The following is a 19,573-nucleotide window of genomic DNA, read 5'->3' on the forward strand; positions in this document are numbered from 1 at the left end:
GGTTCCCAAAACCAGAAATGATTCCTTTTCCGCATGGAACCATCAATGTTTACAGCACAACAGCTGGCCTGTCACCCCTTGGTCAGCTCTCTGCAAGGTAGAACTAATTCACGCTCCTACACTTCCTATCTGTCTGGATCTTACCCCACTCAGCTTAAGAGACCTAGTCGTCTTGGGGGTCAGATATGCCAGGTAGCAAAGTATTCTGCTCCCCGTGCTCATAAGAAGATTAACAAGAAAAGTCTTCTAACTTTCTTCCTCAATCCCTTAAAATGATGATTTCTGATCAGAGGAAACGGTCTTCTTCCTTTCACACTCATCAAATCCTTTATAAAATGGACGTGCATGCCATGGAGACAGAGAAGCACAGAGTTGTACAGCACAGAAAGAGACCCTCTGACTGACCATTGCACCTATCTAATGCCCCTATCATATCACCCCTCAGCCTCCTTTGCCCATAGCCAACCCTTCCTCACCTTCTCTCTTCCAGAGGAAATAATCTTAAATTTCTCATCAATACTATTTCCCCATCCCTGAAATTATAAAAATGTGAGGAGTAGGAGAAGAAGGCAAAAATCAAACTTTTCAATAAAATCATAATGAACCTTTGACCTCTCTATTTCCTCACCCAATTCCCACAACCCTTGTTTCCCCGTTTCCCGTATTTGACCAGTCCAAATGAAAGGTCTCAACCTGATTTGTCGACTGTCCATTTCCCTCCATAGACACTGCTTGGCTTGCTGAGTTTCTCCAATGTTTTGTATGTTGCTCCAGATTCCAGCATCTGCAGTCCCTTGTATTCCCCTTATTTTTCATTGGTAGTCTGAACTACCCCCAAAAGCTGCACAGAGACCCCATTAAAAAGGACAGCATGTCAGAGCTGAGAAACACAGGTGAGGCAAGTTGCTGGAGAAATTCTATGAAGGTACACTGTTTGACCAATTTAAAGAAAAGGGGATATTGCAGAACCTCAAAATGCTACTATTTACAAGTAGGCTCCATCGTACCACCTTAATTCACTTTTGGGAAGAACCTAAAATTTTGACAGATGATAGAAGCTTGTATGATACCAGATAACTAAACATTTGTAGGAAGTACCACACAACTAATATTCTTTGTAGTTGATGTTGGTCACAATAAATGAATAGAGTGAGCAGCTTCAACTTCCTGGGTGTCAAGATCTCTGAGGATCTAACCTGGTCCCAACATATCGATGTAGTTATAAAGAAGGCAAGACAGTGGCTATATTTTATTAGGAGCTTGAAGAGATTTGGCATGTCAACAAATACACTCAAAAACTTCTATAGTTGTACCATGGAGAGCATTCTGACAGGCTGCATCACTGTCTGGTATGGAGGGGCTACTGCACGGAACCGAAAGAAGCTGCAGAAAGTTGTAAATCTAGTCGGCTCCATCTTGGGCACTAGCCTACAAAGTACCCAGGATATCTTTAGGGATCGGTGTGTCAGAAAGGCAGCGTCCATTATTAAGGACATCCAGCACCCAGGGCAAGCCCTTTTCTCGCTGTTACCATCAGGTAGGAGGTACAGAAGCCTGAAGGCTCAGCGATTCAGGAACAGCTTCTTCCCATCTGCCACCTGTTTCCTAAATGGTCATTGAATCTTTGGACACAACCTCACTATTTTTTTAATATACAGTATTTCTGTTTTTGCATTTTCTTTTTAATCAATTTAATTTACGTAATTGATTTACTTGTTTATTATTATTATTTTCTCTCTGCTAGATTGCATTGAAATGCTGCTGCTAAGTTAAAGTTATTATGGGGAACAAGGAAATGGCAGATGAGTTGAACAGGTACTTTGGATCTGTCTTCACTAGGGAAGACACAAACAATCTCCCAGATGTAATAGTGGCCAAAGGAACTAGGGTAATGGATGAACTGAAGGAAATTTATATTAGGCAAGAAATGGTGTTGGATAGACTGTTGGGTCTGAAGACTGATAAGTCCCCAGGACCTGATGGTCTGCATCCCAGGGTACTTAAGGAGGTGGCTCTCGAAATCGTGGACGCATTGGTAATCATTTTTCAATGTTCTATAGATTCAGGATCAGTTCCTGCGGATTGGAGGGTAGCTAATGTTGTCCCACTTTTCAAGAAAGGAGGGAGAGAGAAAACAGGGAATTATAGACCGGTTAGCCTGACGTCAGTGGTGGGAAAGATGCTGGAGTCAATTATAAAGGAGGAAATTACGACACATTTGGATAGCAGTAGAAGGATCAGTCCAAGTCAGCATGGATTTACGAAGGGAAAATCATGCTTGACTAATCTTCTGGAGTTTTTTGAGGATGTAACTATGAAAATGGACAAGGGACAATGAAAATGGATGTAGTGTACCTGGACTTTCAGAAAGCCTTTGATAAAGTCCCACATAGGAGATTAGTGGGCAAAATTAGGGCACATAGTATTGGGGGCAGAGTACTGACATGGATTGAAAATTGGCTGGCTGACAGGAAACAAAGAGTAGCGATTAACGGGTCCCTTTTGGAATGGCAGGCTGTGACCAGTGGGGTACCGCAAGGTTCGGTGCTGGGACCGCAGCTGTTTACAATATACATTAATGATTTAGATGAAGGGATTAAAAGTAACATTAGCAAATTTGCCGATGACACAAAGCTGGGTGGCAGTGTGAAATGTCAGGAGGATGTTATGAGAATACAGGGTGACATGGACAGGCTAGGTGAGTGGGTGTATGTATGGCCGATGCAGTTTAATGTGAGGTTATCCACTTTGGTGGCAAGAACAGGAAGGCAGATTACTATCTAAATGGAGTCAAGTTAGGAAAAGGGGAAGAACAACGAGATCTAGGTGTTCTTGTACATCAGTCAGTGAAAGCAAGCATGCAGGTACAGCAGGCAGTGAAGAAAGCTAATGGCATGCTGGCTTTTATAACAAGAGGAATTGAGTATAGGAGTAAAGAGGTCCTTCTGCAGCTGTACAAGGCCCTGGTGAGACCCCACCTGGAGTATTGTGTGCAGTTTTGGTCTCCAAATTTGAGGAAGGACATTCTTGCTATTGAGGGAGTGCAGCGTAGGTTCACAAGGTTAATTCCCGGAATGGCGGGACTGTCATATGTTGAAAGATTGGAGCGACTGGGCTTGTATACACTGGAATTTAGAAGGATGAGAGGGGATCTGATTGAAACATATAAGATTATTAAGGGATTGGACATGCTGGAGGCAGGAAGCATGTTCTCGCTGATGGGTGAGTCCAGAACTAGAGGCCACAGTTTAAGAATACGGGGTAGGCCATTTAGAACAGAGATGCGGAAAAACTTTTTCACCCAGAGAGTGGTGGATATGTGGAATGCTCTGCCCCAGAAGGCAGTGGAGGCCAAGTCTCTGGATGCTTTCAAGAAAGAGTTAGATAGAGCTCTTATAGATAGCGGGGTCAAGGAATATGGGGAGAGGGCAGGAACGGGGTACTGATTATGATCAGCCATAATCACAGTGAATGGCGGTGCTGGCTAGAAGGGCCGAATGGCCTACTCCTGCACCTACTGTCTATTGTCTATTTATTGTCTATTAACAAATTTCACACCACAAGCCAGTGATAATAAACCTGATTCTGATTCTTATTGAGGTGCTATACTGTAGTCCACAGCACAAGAATGTCAGAGAAATTCTGCTCACAACTGTTGCTGGCATTGCTCCTCAACCCACTTCCTCTGTAAATTCCATGCCTGAGTCAATTAGGAGTGAATCTTCCCATTTGAAGATTAGAGGGCTCAAGAATCAATGAAGTGTGTGTTTACAGTTTTGGAGTGCTGTGGCAGGGAGAATGGGAGGAAACTGTGGAGAAAAACAGCAGCAAAGGAACATGCCAGCACTTGAGCGCAGTCCTCGGGCTGTGAGTTGTTGAGCAAGTACTTCCCTTTGTGCCTTGACAGCTCCATCCATCTAATCTGTTTTCTCAGGAGGGCGTAACACATCCTACAACACTGTTCAGAACTGATCACAGTCTCTCCTTAATATTCCCAGAAGGAAGATATGTTGATTATTTTTATTATTGACAATTTGTGAAATCATGATTTTTATAAGATGTTTCATATTTTCTCATACTGTACAAGTAACTTCTTGGATCCAATCTACAGTACTTCCTAAGTTTGACTTAGAAATTAAACCTTACCTTCGAGGGACATGACAGGTGTCAACTTCTCTCTGGACGTAGGTCTTCCTGACAGGGATTTGCTGATTTTCAAGGCCTGTGCTACTTTTTTCTGAGAGAGGTGCAATCTGTTTATCAGTTCAGAAGCCGAGAACCGCCATTTCTCCTGCTCTATGCATGCGGCAATGGGATGGTCCGGATGCTGGGTGTCCAGTTCATCTTTAGTCACTGGCTCAGTTTCCAGTCCAGGCATCGAATCCAGTGGGAGCTCAACAGAACTAGAGTCCGAGGGTCCAATCTCATCATCTAGTGAGAAGCTTTGGTTTAGGAAATCATTGTCCTCCAAGTCATCATCAAACAGGGTCCCTGTAAACATGGATTCGCAGCCCAAGCTCCCACTGCTGAAAGACTTTTCACTCGGACAATCTGTTGAGTACACTCGCATTTTTCTCCCTAGGAAAAGAACAAGATTTTAACAGCAAAAGCGTAACCTAAAACTATAATCTCCCGATTACTCACAGTGCAACGGGCTAGTTCAGGTAGGAATGGGCTGACAGCATTGATGAATAAATGGCTGAGGAGATGGAGTAAGGGGAACTTACTCCACATTATTGGAAGTTTTTCTGGGGAAGGAGTGACCTGTACAAGAGGGATTGATTGCGCCTGATCTGGAGTAGAACCAACATTCTGGCTGGGAGGTTTGCTAATGCTACTCAGGAGGGTTTAAACTAATTTTGCAGGGGCTTGGGTACTGGAGCACCAGGTCAGTAAGTGAAGGATCAGGCAGGAAGGTAGACGTCAGGGAGAAGTATTGAAAGGCAAATCGAAATAACGGATATGATGGTTCGAAATAACGGATAGTTTGAAGTGTATCTATTTCAATGCCGGGGTGTTATGAGTAAGGGTGATGAACTTAGAACATGGATCAATACATGGAACTGATATTGTTGCCATTACAGAAACTTGGTTGAGAGAGAGGCGGGAATATGTAATTAATGTACCAGGTTTTCGAAGTTTTAGAAGCGATAGAGGAGGAGTTCAAAGGTGGGAGGGGAGTTGCATGACTAATCAGAGACAATATCACAGCTGCCCTCAGGGGAGACATGATGAAGGTTTCAGGCACTGAGTCCATTTGTGTAGAACTCAAGAATAGGAAGGATGCAATCACTCTGATAGGATTGTACTGCAGACTCCCCAGTAGCCACCAGGACATCGAGGAACAGACGCGTAGACAGATTAAGGAATGTGTAAAAATAATAGGGTTGTTGTCATGGGGGATTTCAACTCCCTAATATAAACTGGAACCTTCTTAGGGTTTAGATGGGGCAAAATTTCCAAGTGTATCCAGGAGGGTTTCTTATATCAATGCATGGACAATCCAACAAGAGGAGGGGCTGTACTGGACCTGGCGTTGGGTAATGAGCCTGGCCAGGTGACTGACCTTTCAGTGGGTGAGAAGTTAGGGAACAGTGACCACAACTTCTTAACTTTTAGGGTATCTATAGACAAGGATAGGTATGGTCTTTGCGGGAGAGTTTTAAGTTGGAATAGGGCTAATTTTGAGGGCATTCGGCAGGAAGTAAGAAGAGTTAATTGGGAACATCTCTTTTCTAGCAAGTCCACCCACATCAGACATGTGGAGGGTGTTTATAGGTGAATTGCACAGAGTACAGGAAAGGGATGTTCCTGTTACAAGGAAGTATAGGGATGGAAAGATAAGAGAACCTTGGATGTCCAGAGAGGTGATGAATTTAGTCAAGAAGGAAAAGGAAAAGTATGTAAAGCTTTGGAAGTCAGGATCAAACAGAGCACATGAGGAGTATAATGAAGCCAGAAAAGAACTAAAGAAAGGAATTAGGAAAGCCAGGAGGGGACATGAAAAGTCCTTGAAAAGTAGGATCAAAGTGAATCCCAAGACATACATCAAGAGCAAGAGGATAACTAGAGAGATGGTGAGACCACTCAAGGGTTAAGAGAAGAACATTTGTTTGGATGTGGAGAATGTGAGCGAGGTACTTAATGAGTACTTTGCTTCAGTATTTACCAAGGAAAAAGACATGGAGGACCAGGAGATCAGTGGTGTGTGTATAAATATGTTAGGGCATTTAGAGATCAAGGAAGAGGAAGTATTGGGCCTCCTAATGAGTATTAAGGTGGATAAGTCCCCAAGGCCTGATGGGATTTACCCCAGGTTATTGAAGGAGGCAAGAGATGAGATTGCCGGGGCCTTGACCAGCATCTTCATGTCATCTCTAGGCACGGGCAAGGTCCTGGAGAAATGGCAAGTGAATAATGTTGTACCTCTGTGTAAGAAGGAAGCAAGGGAAGAACAAGATGCATAGGGTCCGCGGCAAATTGGCTGTTGGATTTAGACCTGGCTTGAATATAGAAGACAAAGGGTAGTGGTTGAAGGGACTTATTCGAGTTGGAGGTCTGTAGTCAGTGGTGTTCTGCAGGGACCTCTGCTATTTGTGATGTACATAAATGACCTGGATGAAAATGGAGATGGGTTGGTTAGTAAGTTTGTGGATGATACCAGGATTGGTGGAGCTGTAGGTAGTGTAGAAGACTGACAAAGAATACAACGCAATATAGATCAATGCTGATATGGACAGTCAAATGACAGATCGAGTTTAACCCAGATTAATGTGGGGTGTTGCACCTTGATAGGGCAAATGCAAGGAGACAGTACACTGATGAGTGCAAGATCCTGAACAGTGTTGCTGAGCAGAGAGATCTTAGGGCCCAAGTTCATAGCTCCATGAAAGTGGCTACACAGGTCAAAAGGGTGGTTAAGAAGGCATATGGAATGCTTGCTTTTATTAGTTGAGCCAATGTGTTCAAAAGGGGTTATGTTAAATTGGATCAGCAAATTTGCTGATGATACAAAGTTTGGAGGTGTAGTGGACAGTGAGGAAGGTTTTCAAAGCTTGCAGAGGGATTTGGACCAGCTGGAAAAATGGGCTAAAAAATGGCAGATGGAGTTTAATGCAGACAAGTGTGAGGTATTGCACTTTGGAAGGACAAACCAAGCTAGAACATACAAGGTAAATGGTAGGACATGGAGGAGTGCAGTAAAACAGAGGGATCTAGGAATACAGATACATAATTCCCTAAAAGTGGTGTCACAGGTATACAGGGTTGTAAAAAGAGCTTTTGGTACATTGGCCTTTATAAATCAAAGTATTGGGTATAAGAGTTGGAACGTTATGGTGAGGTTGTATAAGGCATTGGTGAGGCCGAATTTGGAGTATTGCATGCAGTTTTGGTCACTGAATTACAAGAAGGATATTAATAAGGTTGAAAGAGTGCAGAGAAGGTTTACAAGGATGTTGCCGGGACCTGAGAAACTGAGTTACAGAGAAAGGTTGAATAGGTTAGGACTTTATTCCCTGGAGTGTAGAAGAATGAGGGGAGACTTAATAGAGGTATATAAAATTATGATGGGTATAGATAGAGTGAATGCAAGCTGGTTTTTCCCACTGAGGCTAGGGGAGAAAAAAACCCAGAGGTCATGGGTTAAGGGTGAAGGGGAAAAGTTTAAAGGGAACATTGGGGGGGGGGCTTCTTCACACAGAGTGGTGGGAGTGTGGAATGAGCTGCCAGATGAAGTGGTCAATGCGGGCTCACTTTTAACATTTAAGAAAAATTTGGACAGGTACATGGATGAGAGGGTATGGAGGGATATGGGCCAGGTGCAGGTGAGTGGGACTAGGCAGAAAAATGGTTCGGCACAGCCAAGAAGGGTCAAAAGGCCTGTTTCTGTGCTGTAATGCTCTATTCTATGGTTGCGAATTTATAAAACTCTAGTTAGGCAACGTTTGGAGTATTGCAAACAGCTTAGTCACCCCATTATACAAAGGATGTGAGGCTTTGAAGAGGGTGCAGAAGAAGTTTACCAGGATACTGCCTGGTTTAGAGGGCATGTGAGAGGCTGGACAAACTTGGCTTGTTTCCTCCAGAGTGGCAGAGGCTGAGGGAAAATTTTATAGAAATTTATAAGATCATGAGAGGCATAGATAGAGTAGCCAGTGAATATCTTCTTTTTCCCAGGGTAGAAAAGTCTAATACCAGAGGGTATGCATTGAAGGTGAGAGGGGATAGGTTCAAAGGGGGGGCGAGAGGGGTAAGATTTTTTTACTCAGAGAGTGGTGAACGCCTGGACTGTGCTGCCTGGTATGGTGGTACAAGCAAATACATTAGAGGCTTTTAAGAGATGTTTAGATAGGCACATGGATGTGAGGAAGATGGAGGGATATGGACATTATGTAGGTCGGAGGGATTAGATTTGGGGGAGGAGTTGATTTACTTCTTAGCTGTGCGCCGAAGGGCCCATTCATGTGCTATACTGTTATATGTTCTAAAACAAAATGTATTTCAGTAATGTGAGAAGCATCGCATGGGAAGTTGGAACCTTCACAACCAGGAAAGTTGTTCCATCTCATAATCTTCATAGCATTGCAATAACCAACATGGCATCTTCAATGGAGCAAAATATCCAGAGGAGCTGCACAAGATCCAGATGAAAAGAATAAAATAACTTAAAAGCACAAGAAATAGAAGCAGGAGTGACCGAACTGGAACCTATCGAATGGTGAAAGGCCTTGATAGAGTGGATGTGGAGAGGATCTTCCCTGTGGTGGGAGAGTCTAAGACCAGAGGACACAGCCTCAGAATAGAGGGGTGTCCTTTCAGAATGGAGATGAGGAGGTATTTCTTTAGCCAGCGAGTGGTGAATCTGTGGAATTCTTTGCACAGGCAGCTGTGGAGGCCAAGTCCGTATGTATATTTAAAGTAGAGGTTGATAGGTTCTTGATTGGTCAGGGCATGAAGGGATATGGGGAGAAGGCAGAGCTGAGAAGAAAAATGGATCAGCCATGATGAAACGGTGAAGCAGACTCACTGGGCCAAATGGCCTAATTTTGCTCCAATATCTTATGGTCTTATCTACATGCGGTACCTCAAGACTGCTCTACCAATTCAATAAGATCATGGCTAATCTTCTATCTCTCCCCCCCCCCACTTTCCCTCTCTATTCATAAATTCTCTGATTCCCTTAGTGCCCAAAAACCTATAGATTTCAGTCTGAAATGCACTCAGTAACATCCCTCTGCCACAGAGAACCCCAAAGATCTGTACACACATCCCTCTCTAGGGGAAGGAACACTTATAAATCTTTCTAAACGGCCAGCCACTAAAAGGATCTAATAAGTACGAATACACTTCCTGTTTAATCTTGACACAAGCCAAATAACTTCCATACATTTACTCAAACTAGAAGGAGTGTCTGTCCAATAACCATGAAAACCCAATTCCTATTTTCCCTGCACCATATCACCCCAGGGACATATGGTTTGTAGAATGCATGGTGCAGGAAATCATTGTCCAAGGGACATACTGCTAAAAAAAACGCACTGTCCGATGATAAATAATGCAAAAAATCCCTTGGAAAATGATGTCCTAGAGAAGAATTATCCAAGGGATGTATTAATTATAATTATTATTGCTTTTTTTTATTGCTATTGAGATACAGCGTGGAATAGGCCCTTCAAACCATGCAGCCTAACAATCCCCCGATTTAATCCTAGCCTAATCATGGGACAAGTTACAATTAGCAATTAACCTACCAACCAATACGTCTTTGGACTGTGAGAGGAAACCAGAGCGCCCAGAGGAAACACACACAGTCAAAGGGAAAGCATACAAACTCCTTACAGGCAACTGCGGGAATTGACTCGGGTCACCTGTACTGTAAAGCGTTGTGCTAACCAATATGCTACCGAAGCAATCTATTGAATCGCAAGGGCACAGTCAAAGGAATGTACCTTAAGAAATGCATTATCAAAATGATGAACTCTCCAGTGGATGCATGGTCCTAGAGAAGCATTGTCTATGGGATATATTGTCCAAGTAGTACACTATACTATCTAGCAAATGTAAGGAATGCATTTAAGAATTGCAACATCCAAGCCACGCACATTCTGAGAAATGTGATTACTAGAGTTTTACTGACCAAGGCATTGATCAGCAAGGAATCCATCGAGGTCTTTGTCCTTTACACATTTTGTTGTGATCACTATGGACAGGAAAGAAGAAACAAGGCCATATCTGCCCAGGATTAAGGCACTGAACAAGTGCCTCAATCATCTTTTGAAGAGGCTACCAATTCATGTAAGTGTGCTGCTTAAGAATCTCCTTTAGAAATAAGAGTCGCAGGACAAGATATTAAGCTGAAGGCATCTGATTTACATATTTTGGCCTTCAGCTCTCTTATAGCTAGGAGGACGCTTTTGTTTAAACGGAAAGATGTTTTTCCTTCTACTCAAGCTCAATGGTTATGCGACGTTATGTCACGTTTAGATTTAGAGAAGATTCGTTGTTCAATTTCTGAATCTCATCAAGACTTTCAAACATTGTGGGGAACTTTTCTGAATTATTTTCAAAACCTTCAATTCGTTGTTTAAACTCAGATGTTGGCTATTATTGATTTTTATTATTTAAGAAGGTATTTTACCTTCTTTTCTCCTTAATTAACAGCTTCAGTCTTGGTAGGGGTTAGATTTTTTGTTGTAAAAAAATTAGTATATTTCAATATAACTATTGATTATCTTACATGAATACGGTGTAATGAGATTGTTATGAACAGATATAATGTAATTGGTAGTTTTATCTTTTTTGACCTTTTATCTACACTTTCTTGTATTCTGTATTCTTCTATGTAGAAACTAATAAAAATATTGGAAAACAAGAAATAAGAGGAGAGACATCAGTGGTGGGGGGGTGGGGGGGAGGGCTATCACAGGTTCAGTGAGTTTCATTTCGCAAGCACATCGTGCATAGTCACCAGTAAAACAAAAACAACTTTTCATAGTGATAGTTGTTCTTGAAAAGGCCACTTCAGGTTTCATTGTGAAAGCTGGGAATAGTGCTCCTCCTGATAGACTAACTTTGGACGTAGAATGAATAGCACAAGGACATACTATTGGGGTAAAAAAGACAATCAATGATTTGATTTCCCGGGCAGCATTAGAAGAGATGCTCTGAGAATCTGTCAGATTTACCTTTACTGAAAATCTGCTCTTGTGGCCTAGAGGGAATGGCCAAGCCTCTCCGCGAGGGATTCCAGATGGATTAAAGGGCTCAGAAGCATCTTGCACAGAAAGAACTCAAAGTAAGCTTAAGAAAACATTGAGAGTAATGGTCTGTTACCGTGGCAACAGTTAGGCTACCTAGTACAGAAATTGTTCAAAATATAAATAAAGGTGGGTCGATTCCTCCAAAGGTTTTTCAGTTCCTGTGGCAGCAATCAGCAAAAGCCATGTTGGGCATATGGCAGAACCGTGGAAGGCTCAAAAACAGCAGCTCTTAAATACAATCAAAGATAGAGATGTTTACACACAGATCTTACAGCTAATACTCATTCGTCCTCACATTCAACACGCGCGTGCCTTTCTCCACAACCCTAAAGTCTAAAATATCTAACCCAGCCTTGAAGAAGCAAAAACTTAGTCTCCGCATCTCTCTGGTATAAGTAATTCCATAGATTCACGTCCCTTGAGAAAAAAAGTCCACTGTCATTTTGGACTCCATTTGGCAACACCAATGGAGTAATGTCCATTGGAATAACACCAATATCCCACACATCATCTCAGCATCTGATCCACCAAAGAGCCTGCCAACAGAATCCTACACATTTTGTTTGGATAACCTCTCACACTTCTGAATGCCAGTGTGCATAATTCTATGCCAGCAGTACTTGAATTTTAAAAATTTTTACAGCTGTAAAAAAGGAGAGAAAAGCACCCCAAAGTCTTACAAGGAAAAATAGATTTTATATCCATCAATGGAACTCCATGCCAGCAACAAATGTCAACTATGTAGACGTTATATTTTGCTTTCAGGACTCTGCTTTCAAACAGAATGGTGGACAATGCTGCTAAACTGTGGTTTAACCATGATGTTAAATTGTGTTGTGACAGGAGATCAAGATAGTAGAAGATCTGTGATGGGATGGAAAATAAACAATACTCATGAGTACATTGGAAGAAAATGCAGATCCTTGTCGAAGGAACATTGAAAGGAAGGCCTAACTTAGCCAGTAAATCCTACAGAGCAACTCTGCTCTGTCCTGCACTAAAGGTGGGATTTCCTGGTAGCCATCCAGTTCTATTCAACTTCCCACTGACAGGCATACATGTCAGTCTATGGGCTCCTGTGCTGCCACACTCAAACTGGAGGAGCAACACCTCATATTCTGTCTGGGTTGCTGCTTATTTAATATTTCAGTATTATTAAGTAATATTGTAAATACATCATTCGATTAAGCATTCTTGTTTATTTAAATAATTCATTATGTGTTATATGTAAAAATATGTGAATTGCATACGTGATATACGTGTGCCTCACTTAAAGAATGAAGTTAGACTCACATCTCGGACTCCTGTGTCTTCCCTTGAATTAGTTTAAAGTTCTGAAGTTACAAAACATAACAATGGTGACAAGGTATTTTTAAAATGAATCCAAGACAGATTCCAACTTGTTGAAGTTCAAATTGTTAAAAAGCTCAGCGAGGAATGGCGAATAAAATAGAACAGTGCAGCGTATGTTCTTCAGGAGGGAAGACATGATTAAGTTTGAAAAAAGGCAGAAAACAGAAGAATTCACAGGTTCATAAAGAGTGAGTACCAGGTGACAAAAATCATAAATTTTAAAAAATGAGCAGAAATGGCTGGCTACATTGGAAAGATAGACACAGTCAATGGATAACTGACTCATGTATATTGCTAATGGAACAGTATTTTGAAGCAAATGGAATAGTCAATGAGAAACAAGTACCAATTTTGCAGGAGACTCCCGGGAGAGGTGGGATGTCTGCAATAGAGTAGCTCCTTAGCAGCTAGCTAGCTAGTTTAAATAACATTAGCTATGCTAATGAATGAATGACACCTGTTAAACTCACCTCAACATGCCTTTTACAGTCATTTTAACCCACCACGGGCAATAGAAAAGTCACTGTTGCAAACAGTGCAGCAAGCAACACTGTCATTATTTTTGACCCCAATTAAGCAGGGGTACACTTTAGTGTAGTCTGGGGTGAAGTACGTTTTTTTAGAACACTCTGCCATGGTGCGCTCTCTCTGTCTCTCTATCGCTTGCTTGCTCTATCTCTCTCTGTGTCTCTCACTCCCTCTAAAAAAAAACCGATTTCCGGGATATTGTATATAATTTGTGGACGTCAGGGAACCGCTATCAATATGCGGGAGAGTCCAGGAACTTCTGGGAGAGGTGGGCTGAGTTGATGAAGTTGTCTGAGTATTGTCAGTTCAGTGATGGGCTTAATGATGCACTGAGAGATAGTTTAGTTTGTGGAATCTTACAAGGAAGCATTCAACAGCAGCTTCTAGCTGAAGCACAACTTACATTTAAAAGAACAGCTGAGATGGCTGTGTAAATGGAAACAGCAGACAGACACAATTGAGTTGTTAGTCAAGAATGAAAGTGAGTGTGAACAAGATCACAGTATCTAAACAGAAACCAATTTCACTGAACAAATTGTGTTACCGTTGTGGCAGGAGCAATGCAGGTTAACCTTGCACAAAATGCAACACACAAGAGAAAATCTGCAGATGCTGGAAATCCAAGCAGCACACACACAAAATGCTGGAGGAACTCAGCAGGCTATGGAAAAGAGTACAGATGACGTTTCAGGCTGAGACCCTTCAACAGGCCAAAAATACAACAAAGTAGAACACATCCAACAACACACACAAAATGCTGGTGGAACGCAGCAGGCCAGGCAGCACCTAGGGAGAAGCACTGTCGACGTTTCGGGCCGAGACCCTTCGTCAGGACACATACAAAGAGCATGTCGGGCAGATAAAAATAAATTGACTGCTCAGAGAAGAGAACAAGATAAAAATTGCAGTTGCAGCCTCAAAACGAGCACTAATCTGCATGCTGTTGATGAAAAATCTGATAATGATGAGCGACTTACAATGTGATAACTAACAATAGACAAGTAATATCGCTTACACCAGAAGTGAATTGCAAATTAATTAAAACGGAATTGGACACTGGTTCAGCTGTTTCAGTCATTCCACAATATGAGTGAACAGTATTTCAAAGATAGTGAACTGAAGCCTGCAGACATCTAGCCAGAAAACACATAACTGGAGAAAGTACAACTCCTGTGGGAATGACATTCGTAACAGTGAAATACAACCAACAAGCTACACTGAACTTGCATGTGGTAAAAACAGGAGAGCCAGTATTATGGAGGCACGATTGGCTGAGACAACTACAGCTTTGATTGGAGATCGATCTACCATTTGCATGCCACATTCCCCTGCAATGAAGCCAAATGAAAGCAAATTAAGAAAGGTGCTAGATGATGCCAAAACTCTCTCTATGCTGTACACATAGCATAGGGCACACAGGTGTTGGTGCCAACCACTCTGCCTCTGGTTGAAAAAATGGACCAAGAAAGGACCATGATGCTCAGAGGAAGCTGGAAAGCGTCGAAAGCAGTGGCCTGACTATAACATTTTTTGTAGGCAACATATCTGAGCAAGTTTCTGATATGTTAATCAAGTCAGAAAGGAGCTTCCAGGAAAGATGCAAACATTCTGCTTTTGTGAGTATAAAGAACCAGAATCTACTCTGTTGTTGCATGAGCTTCATCTGGGAGACAAAAACAGCTTGTAAAAGCAAATGCAAAGACCGAAGCCCAGTTGGATGAATGGAAGGCCAAAAAGAAAGTAGTCAATGGAGCTACAAAGAATTCATCAGATGATGTTGTGGATGAGGAAACCAAGAGGAGAGATCAGATTGTAAAGGGAGCGATAGAAGGATTAATTAATAGAATACTCCAGTGAACTAAATGCACCTTCCCAAGATGAAGATTCACAAACCAGAAGAAAAAGAAAGGAAGAGATAGAGAGAAAGAATGTGAATGAGAAAGAGAAAGAAGGAACGTGAGAAGGAAGAAAAAAGAAACCAAAGTAAATCCAGAGAGAGAAAAGGAGAAGAAAAGTGCCCAGAGCTGTCAGAACCACTTCCTGCAGTCTCAGAGTCAACTCTTACAACCACCACGGCGGAGGCTCCAGACCTGAGATTGTTTTCACAGCCACACGTCTCACCTGCCAAGCAGAGTGATCCCCCTTGTCAGGGAAAACATTATCCCACAAGAGTAAGAAATCCTTCACAGCAATTAAATCTTTAGACACAAACAAGAGAAATTTTGCAGATGCTGGAAATCCAAGCAACACATACAAAATGCTGAAGGAACTCAGCAGGTCAGGCAGCATCTACAGAAAAGAGTATTAAGAAATCTTTAGGCCTGAATGGGCCAATTTAAAAATTGACTATGTTGTGGATGTCTATTATAGTAGGTGCATAATATAGTATACCCTGTATATAGTTGAGATGCATTCTCTATTGAGTTGTAGTTTATGGCTAAGCAGGGAGGAGTATTGTGCATTTAATATTTCAGTAATATTAGAGTAATGCTGCAAATATATCATTCAATTAAGCATTCTTGTTTATTTACATAATTCACTACGGGTTATATGGAAAAATACCTGAAATGCATATGTCATCAGGTTACCACGTTATATGAGTGCACCTCGCTTAAAGTAAAGAACAAACTTAGACTCATATCTCCCGACTCTCTTGTTTTCCTTTGAATTAATTAATGTTTTGAAGCTACAAAATACAAGATGGGCAGCCAACAACTTGAAGGCACGACATTGATTTCTCTAACTTCCAGCAATTCTTCTTCCCTTCTTCTCTTTTTCCATTTCCCACTGCGGCTCCTGTTATACTTTGTAACTCCGAAACATCAAAACTGATTGAAAGGGAACACTGAGCCGGGGACACGAGACTGACTTCATTTTTTACTTTGAATGACGTGCACACATATAACGTGGAGGCATGATGACATACACCATTACACCCTTTTATGTGTAACTCGCAATGAACGCTTTAAACGAACAAAGAATGCTTAATCACAGATATAGCTTTCTTCTGTATGCGTTCACATCCTGAACAGTGCATGGCAAGCTTCTCTGGTCAATGGGGCAGGCCTCGGCTAAGTCCGCTTTGCTGCAGGCTGAAGTGTTTTCCTCCAGAAGGGTTTGCAAATATATCTTCTATCCTGCGCAGAGGGTATTGATCTACTTTCAGTACTGGGTTGACGGTGACCTTAAAATCACCACCAATCCTGACGGACCCATCCTTCTTGGTTGTTGGGACCACAGGTGTTGCCCAGGAGATCCACGCAACCTTGGAAAGAATTCCTTCAGCCTCCATGCGATCCAGCTCACTGGCTGCTTTATCACGGATAGTATAAGGAACCGGATGGCCTTTCCAAAACTTGGGTGTGGCATTTTCATTTAACCCTTGATGTGTTGAATTTTCTAATACTATCCTTGAACACTGCTGTGGTATTCCAGTACCTTTTAAAATTTGCTTTGTTGACTCCCATTCAGGGGATGTGGCATGCAAATGGTAGCTCGATCTCCAACCAAGTTGTAATTGTCTCAGCCACTCACATCCCACAATGCTGGCCCTCTTGTTTTTACCACATACAAGCCCCACATACTAGGTTGCTGTATTTCACTGTTATGGATGCCATTCCCACAGCAGTTATCTTTTCTCCAGTATAAGTACTTAAGCTGGATATCTGCAAGCTTCTGTTCAGTATCTTTGAAATACCATTCAATCTCATTTTGTGGAATGAATGAAATAGCTGGGCCAGTGTCCAATTCCATTTTAGAGGCCATTTTTGAACGCTTCCTTGTAAGATTCCACAAACTAAATGATCTCTCCGTGCATCAATAAGCCCATTACCGAACTGATAATATTCTCAATGTCTTCAATTCAGGCATGTGCACTGAAACTGACTCCCCTTCCTATTGATTCCACTGATGAAACCTAAAGTGTCCTGTAATCAACAATGGTTTCTGTTCTAAATGTTCTTGCATTACTTTCATGATAACAGCAAAGCTCATTTTGGCTGGTTTGGTTGGGACAGTTAAACTTTGAATCCAACTGTATGCCCTTAAATCCAATGCACTCACAATATTGGCAGTCGCATTTCATTGGCTATTTCATTTCCTACAAAATACTGCTCAATTCGCTCAGTATACAATATCCAGTTATCTTTTGTGCAATCAAATGCATCTACCTTTCCAATGTGGCCAGCCAACTTCTGCTCTTTTTTAAAATTTATGATTATTATCACCCAGTACTCGCTGTTTATGAACCCGTGAATCTGTCTGTTTTCTGGTTTTCTTTTTAAGCTCAAACAGCTTCCTCCTCTTGTAAAGTAAAAAAAAGTGCCGTGTTTTTGAAAATCTGAACATCTTGCTGCACTTTTTTAAAACTCAAACCCTCAATTCGCTTCAAATTTGCTTAAATCTTTACATTGCCACTGCTCTGTTTTGCAACTATAAATCATAAACACCAATTGAAAGGAAATATGGAGCCAGGAATGTGAGTCTAACTTCATTTTATACTTTAAGCGAGGCGTACGTTTAAGACGTGGTGGCAAGGTAACATATGCCATTACGTATTTTGACATTTCACCCATAATTTATTATTTAAATGAACAAAGAATGCTTAATCAAACAATATATTTACAATATTACTCAAATATTACTGAAATATTAAATATAAAACAGTTCCCCTGTTACCCCTTTTCTTCTCCTCACTGGTCTATCACCTCCCTTTGTTGTTCCTTCTTCCTTTTCTTCCAGGGTCCACTTTCCTCTCCTCTCAGATTCCATCTTCAGCTCTTTACGTTTTCCACCTATAACCTCCCAGCTTCTTACTCCATCATCCCCTCCCCCACCCACCCATCTTCCCCCTCCCCCGGTCTCGCCTGTCACCTGGCAGTTTCTCTTCCTTCCCCTCTCCCCACCTTCTTCTTCTCCCTTCCTCTCCAGTCCTGACAGAGGCTCTTGGCCCAAAACGTTGACTGCTTATTCCGCTTCATAGTTGCTGCCTGACCTCCAGCACTGTGTGTGTTCCTCAAAACTTGCAGCGTCTGCAGAATCCCGTGCGCTAATAACCTTACAGGGCTGTCATTTCTGTGAGTCACAACAAGAATGCAGCACTCCTGCCAGACATTCTGTGTCCTGGGCTCGATCCTGACCACGAGTACTGTCGAGGCAGCGTTTGCACATTCTCCTTAAAATACCGAGGGTTTTGCTCAGGGTTCTGGTTTCTGGTCACAACTCATGGGCATTTTGTTGCATTGACTGACCGCTGTAAGTTACTCCTTAATGCAAGGGACCCTAGTACGGACGAGAGGCAGAATAATCAAAAATGTACACCTGACGGACATTTCCAGTGCGGAGAGATATGGCGGAAGGGAAGCTGTAGGAGCAGGCATGAGCCAACAACTTCTTTTTATTGAAACAAGAAACCTGGCACTGCTTATTGGATTTCAAGGCATCTGCTCAGTGGATTGCACAGAAAATTGAACAGTCTGCTCTCAGCTTCTGGGCCAATACAGCTGTGACTAATATAGCTGCAACCAGTAGTGGGAGAGTCTAGAACCACGGGACACAGCCCCAGAATAGAAGTACATCTGTCTAGTACAGCGATGAGGAGGAATTTCTTTAGCCAGAGGGTGGTGAATCTCTGGGTGCAGAGGGTAAGTCATTGTGTGTATTTAAATCAGATGTTGACAGGTTCTTGATTAGTAAGAGTGCTAAAGATTACAGGGAGAAGGCAGGAGAATGGGGTTGAGAAGGAAAATAAATCAGCATTAATTATGTGCTGGAATGGGGGCGAATAGCCTAATTCTGTTCCTATGTCTTATGGTCTTACAATGAAATGAAAGGATCAGTGACGAATTTATTTGAACAATTACGTTATCTGGAACCACAATGAACCAAATAGACAGGCCTCTCAGCTTCACTAAAGGATGTTACGACCACTATTTACCAGGGTGATACTTTGCATTAATTTGCAATGAAAAGTGACAACAAAAGAATCATTACTCTTGAAGAAGAATCTACTACAAAACACAAGATCAATTCTATTTATGGTATTCTAACATCATTAAGTATTTGACAAAACCAATTCCTTTGATGATATTTTAATAGCCAAATATGATGATTTTAACACACACTAATAAAACATGACACTAAACCCGAATTTACTTATGTTCTCTCATGTCAGGACCAATCGTCGCTGCATTGCACCCGAGGCAAGTATATTTTACCTTAAGTAAGGAGGATAAAGCCAGCCTTCCAGGTTTTAACTCATTAAGGCCGTGTCTGGTATGGGGGGGGGGGGGGGCTACTGCACGGAATCGTAGTAAGCTGCAGAGGGTTGTAAAATCAGTCAGCTCCACCATGATCATTAGCTTCCATAGTATCCAGGACATCTTCAAGGAGCTACGCCTCAGAAAGGCAGAGTCCATTATTAGGGATCCCCA

General features: G+C 41.9%; 1 protein-coding gene across 3 annotated transcripts in view; it reads right to left on the reverse strand.

Moving 5' to 3' along the window:
* Positions 1–19,573, reverse strand: part of arhgef19 (Rho guanine nucleotide exchange factor (GEF) 19) — a 120,547-nt gene that overhangs the window by 37,762 nt on the left and 63,212 nt on the right. For all 3 annotated transcript variants that reach the window (XM_073031858.1, XM_073031856.1, XM_073031859.1), the window contains one exon: positions 4,147–4,578. In XM_073031858.1, coding sequence (XP_072887959.1) covers positions 4,147–4,578 — 432 coding nt within the window. The remainder of the gene's footprint in view (positions 1–4,146; positions 4,579–19,573) is intronic.

The sequence above is a fragment of the Hemitrygon akajei genome, chromosome 29 (genome assembly GCF_048418815.1).
Source record: "Hemitrygon akajei chromosome 29, sHemAka1.3, whole genome shotgun sequence".
Classification (NCBI taxonomy): Eukaryota; Metazoa; Chordata; class Chondrichthyes; order Myliobatiformes; family Dasyatidae; genus Hemitrygon; species Hemitrygon akajei.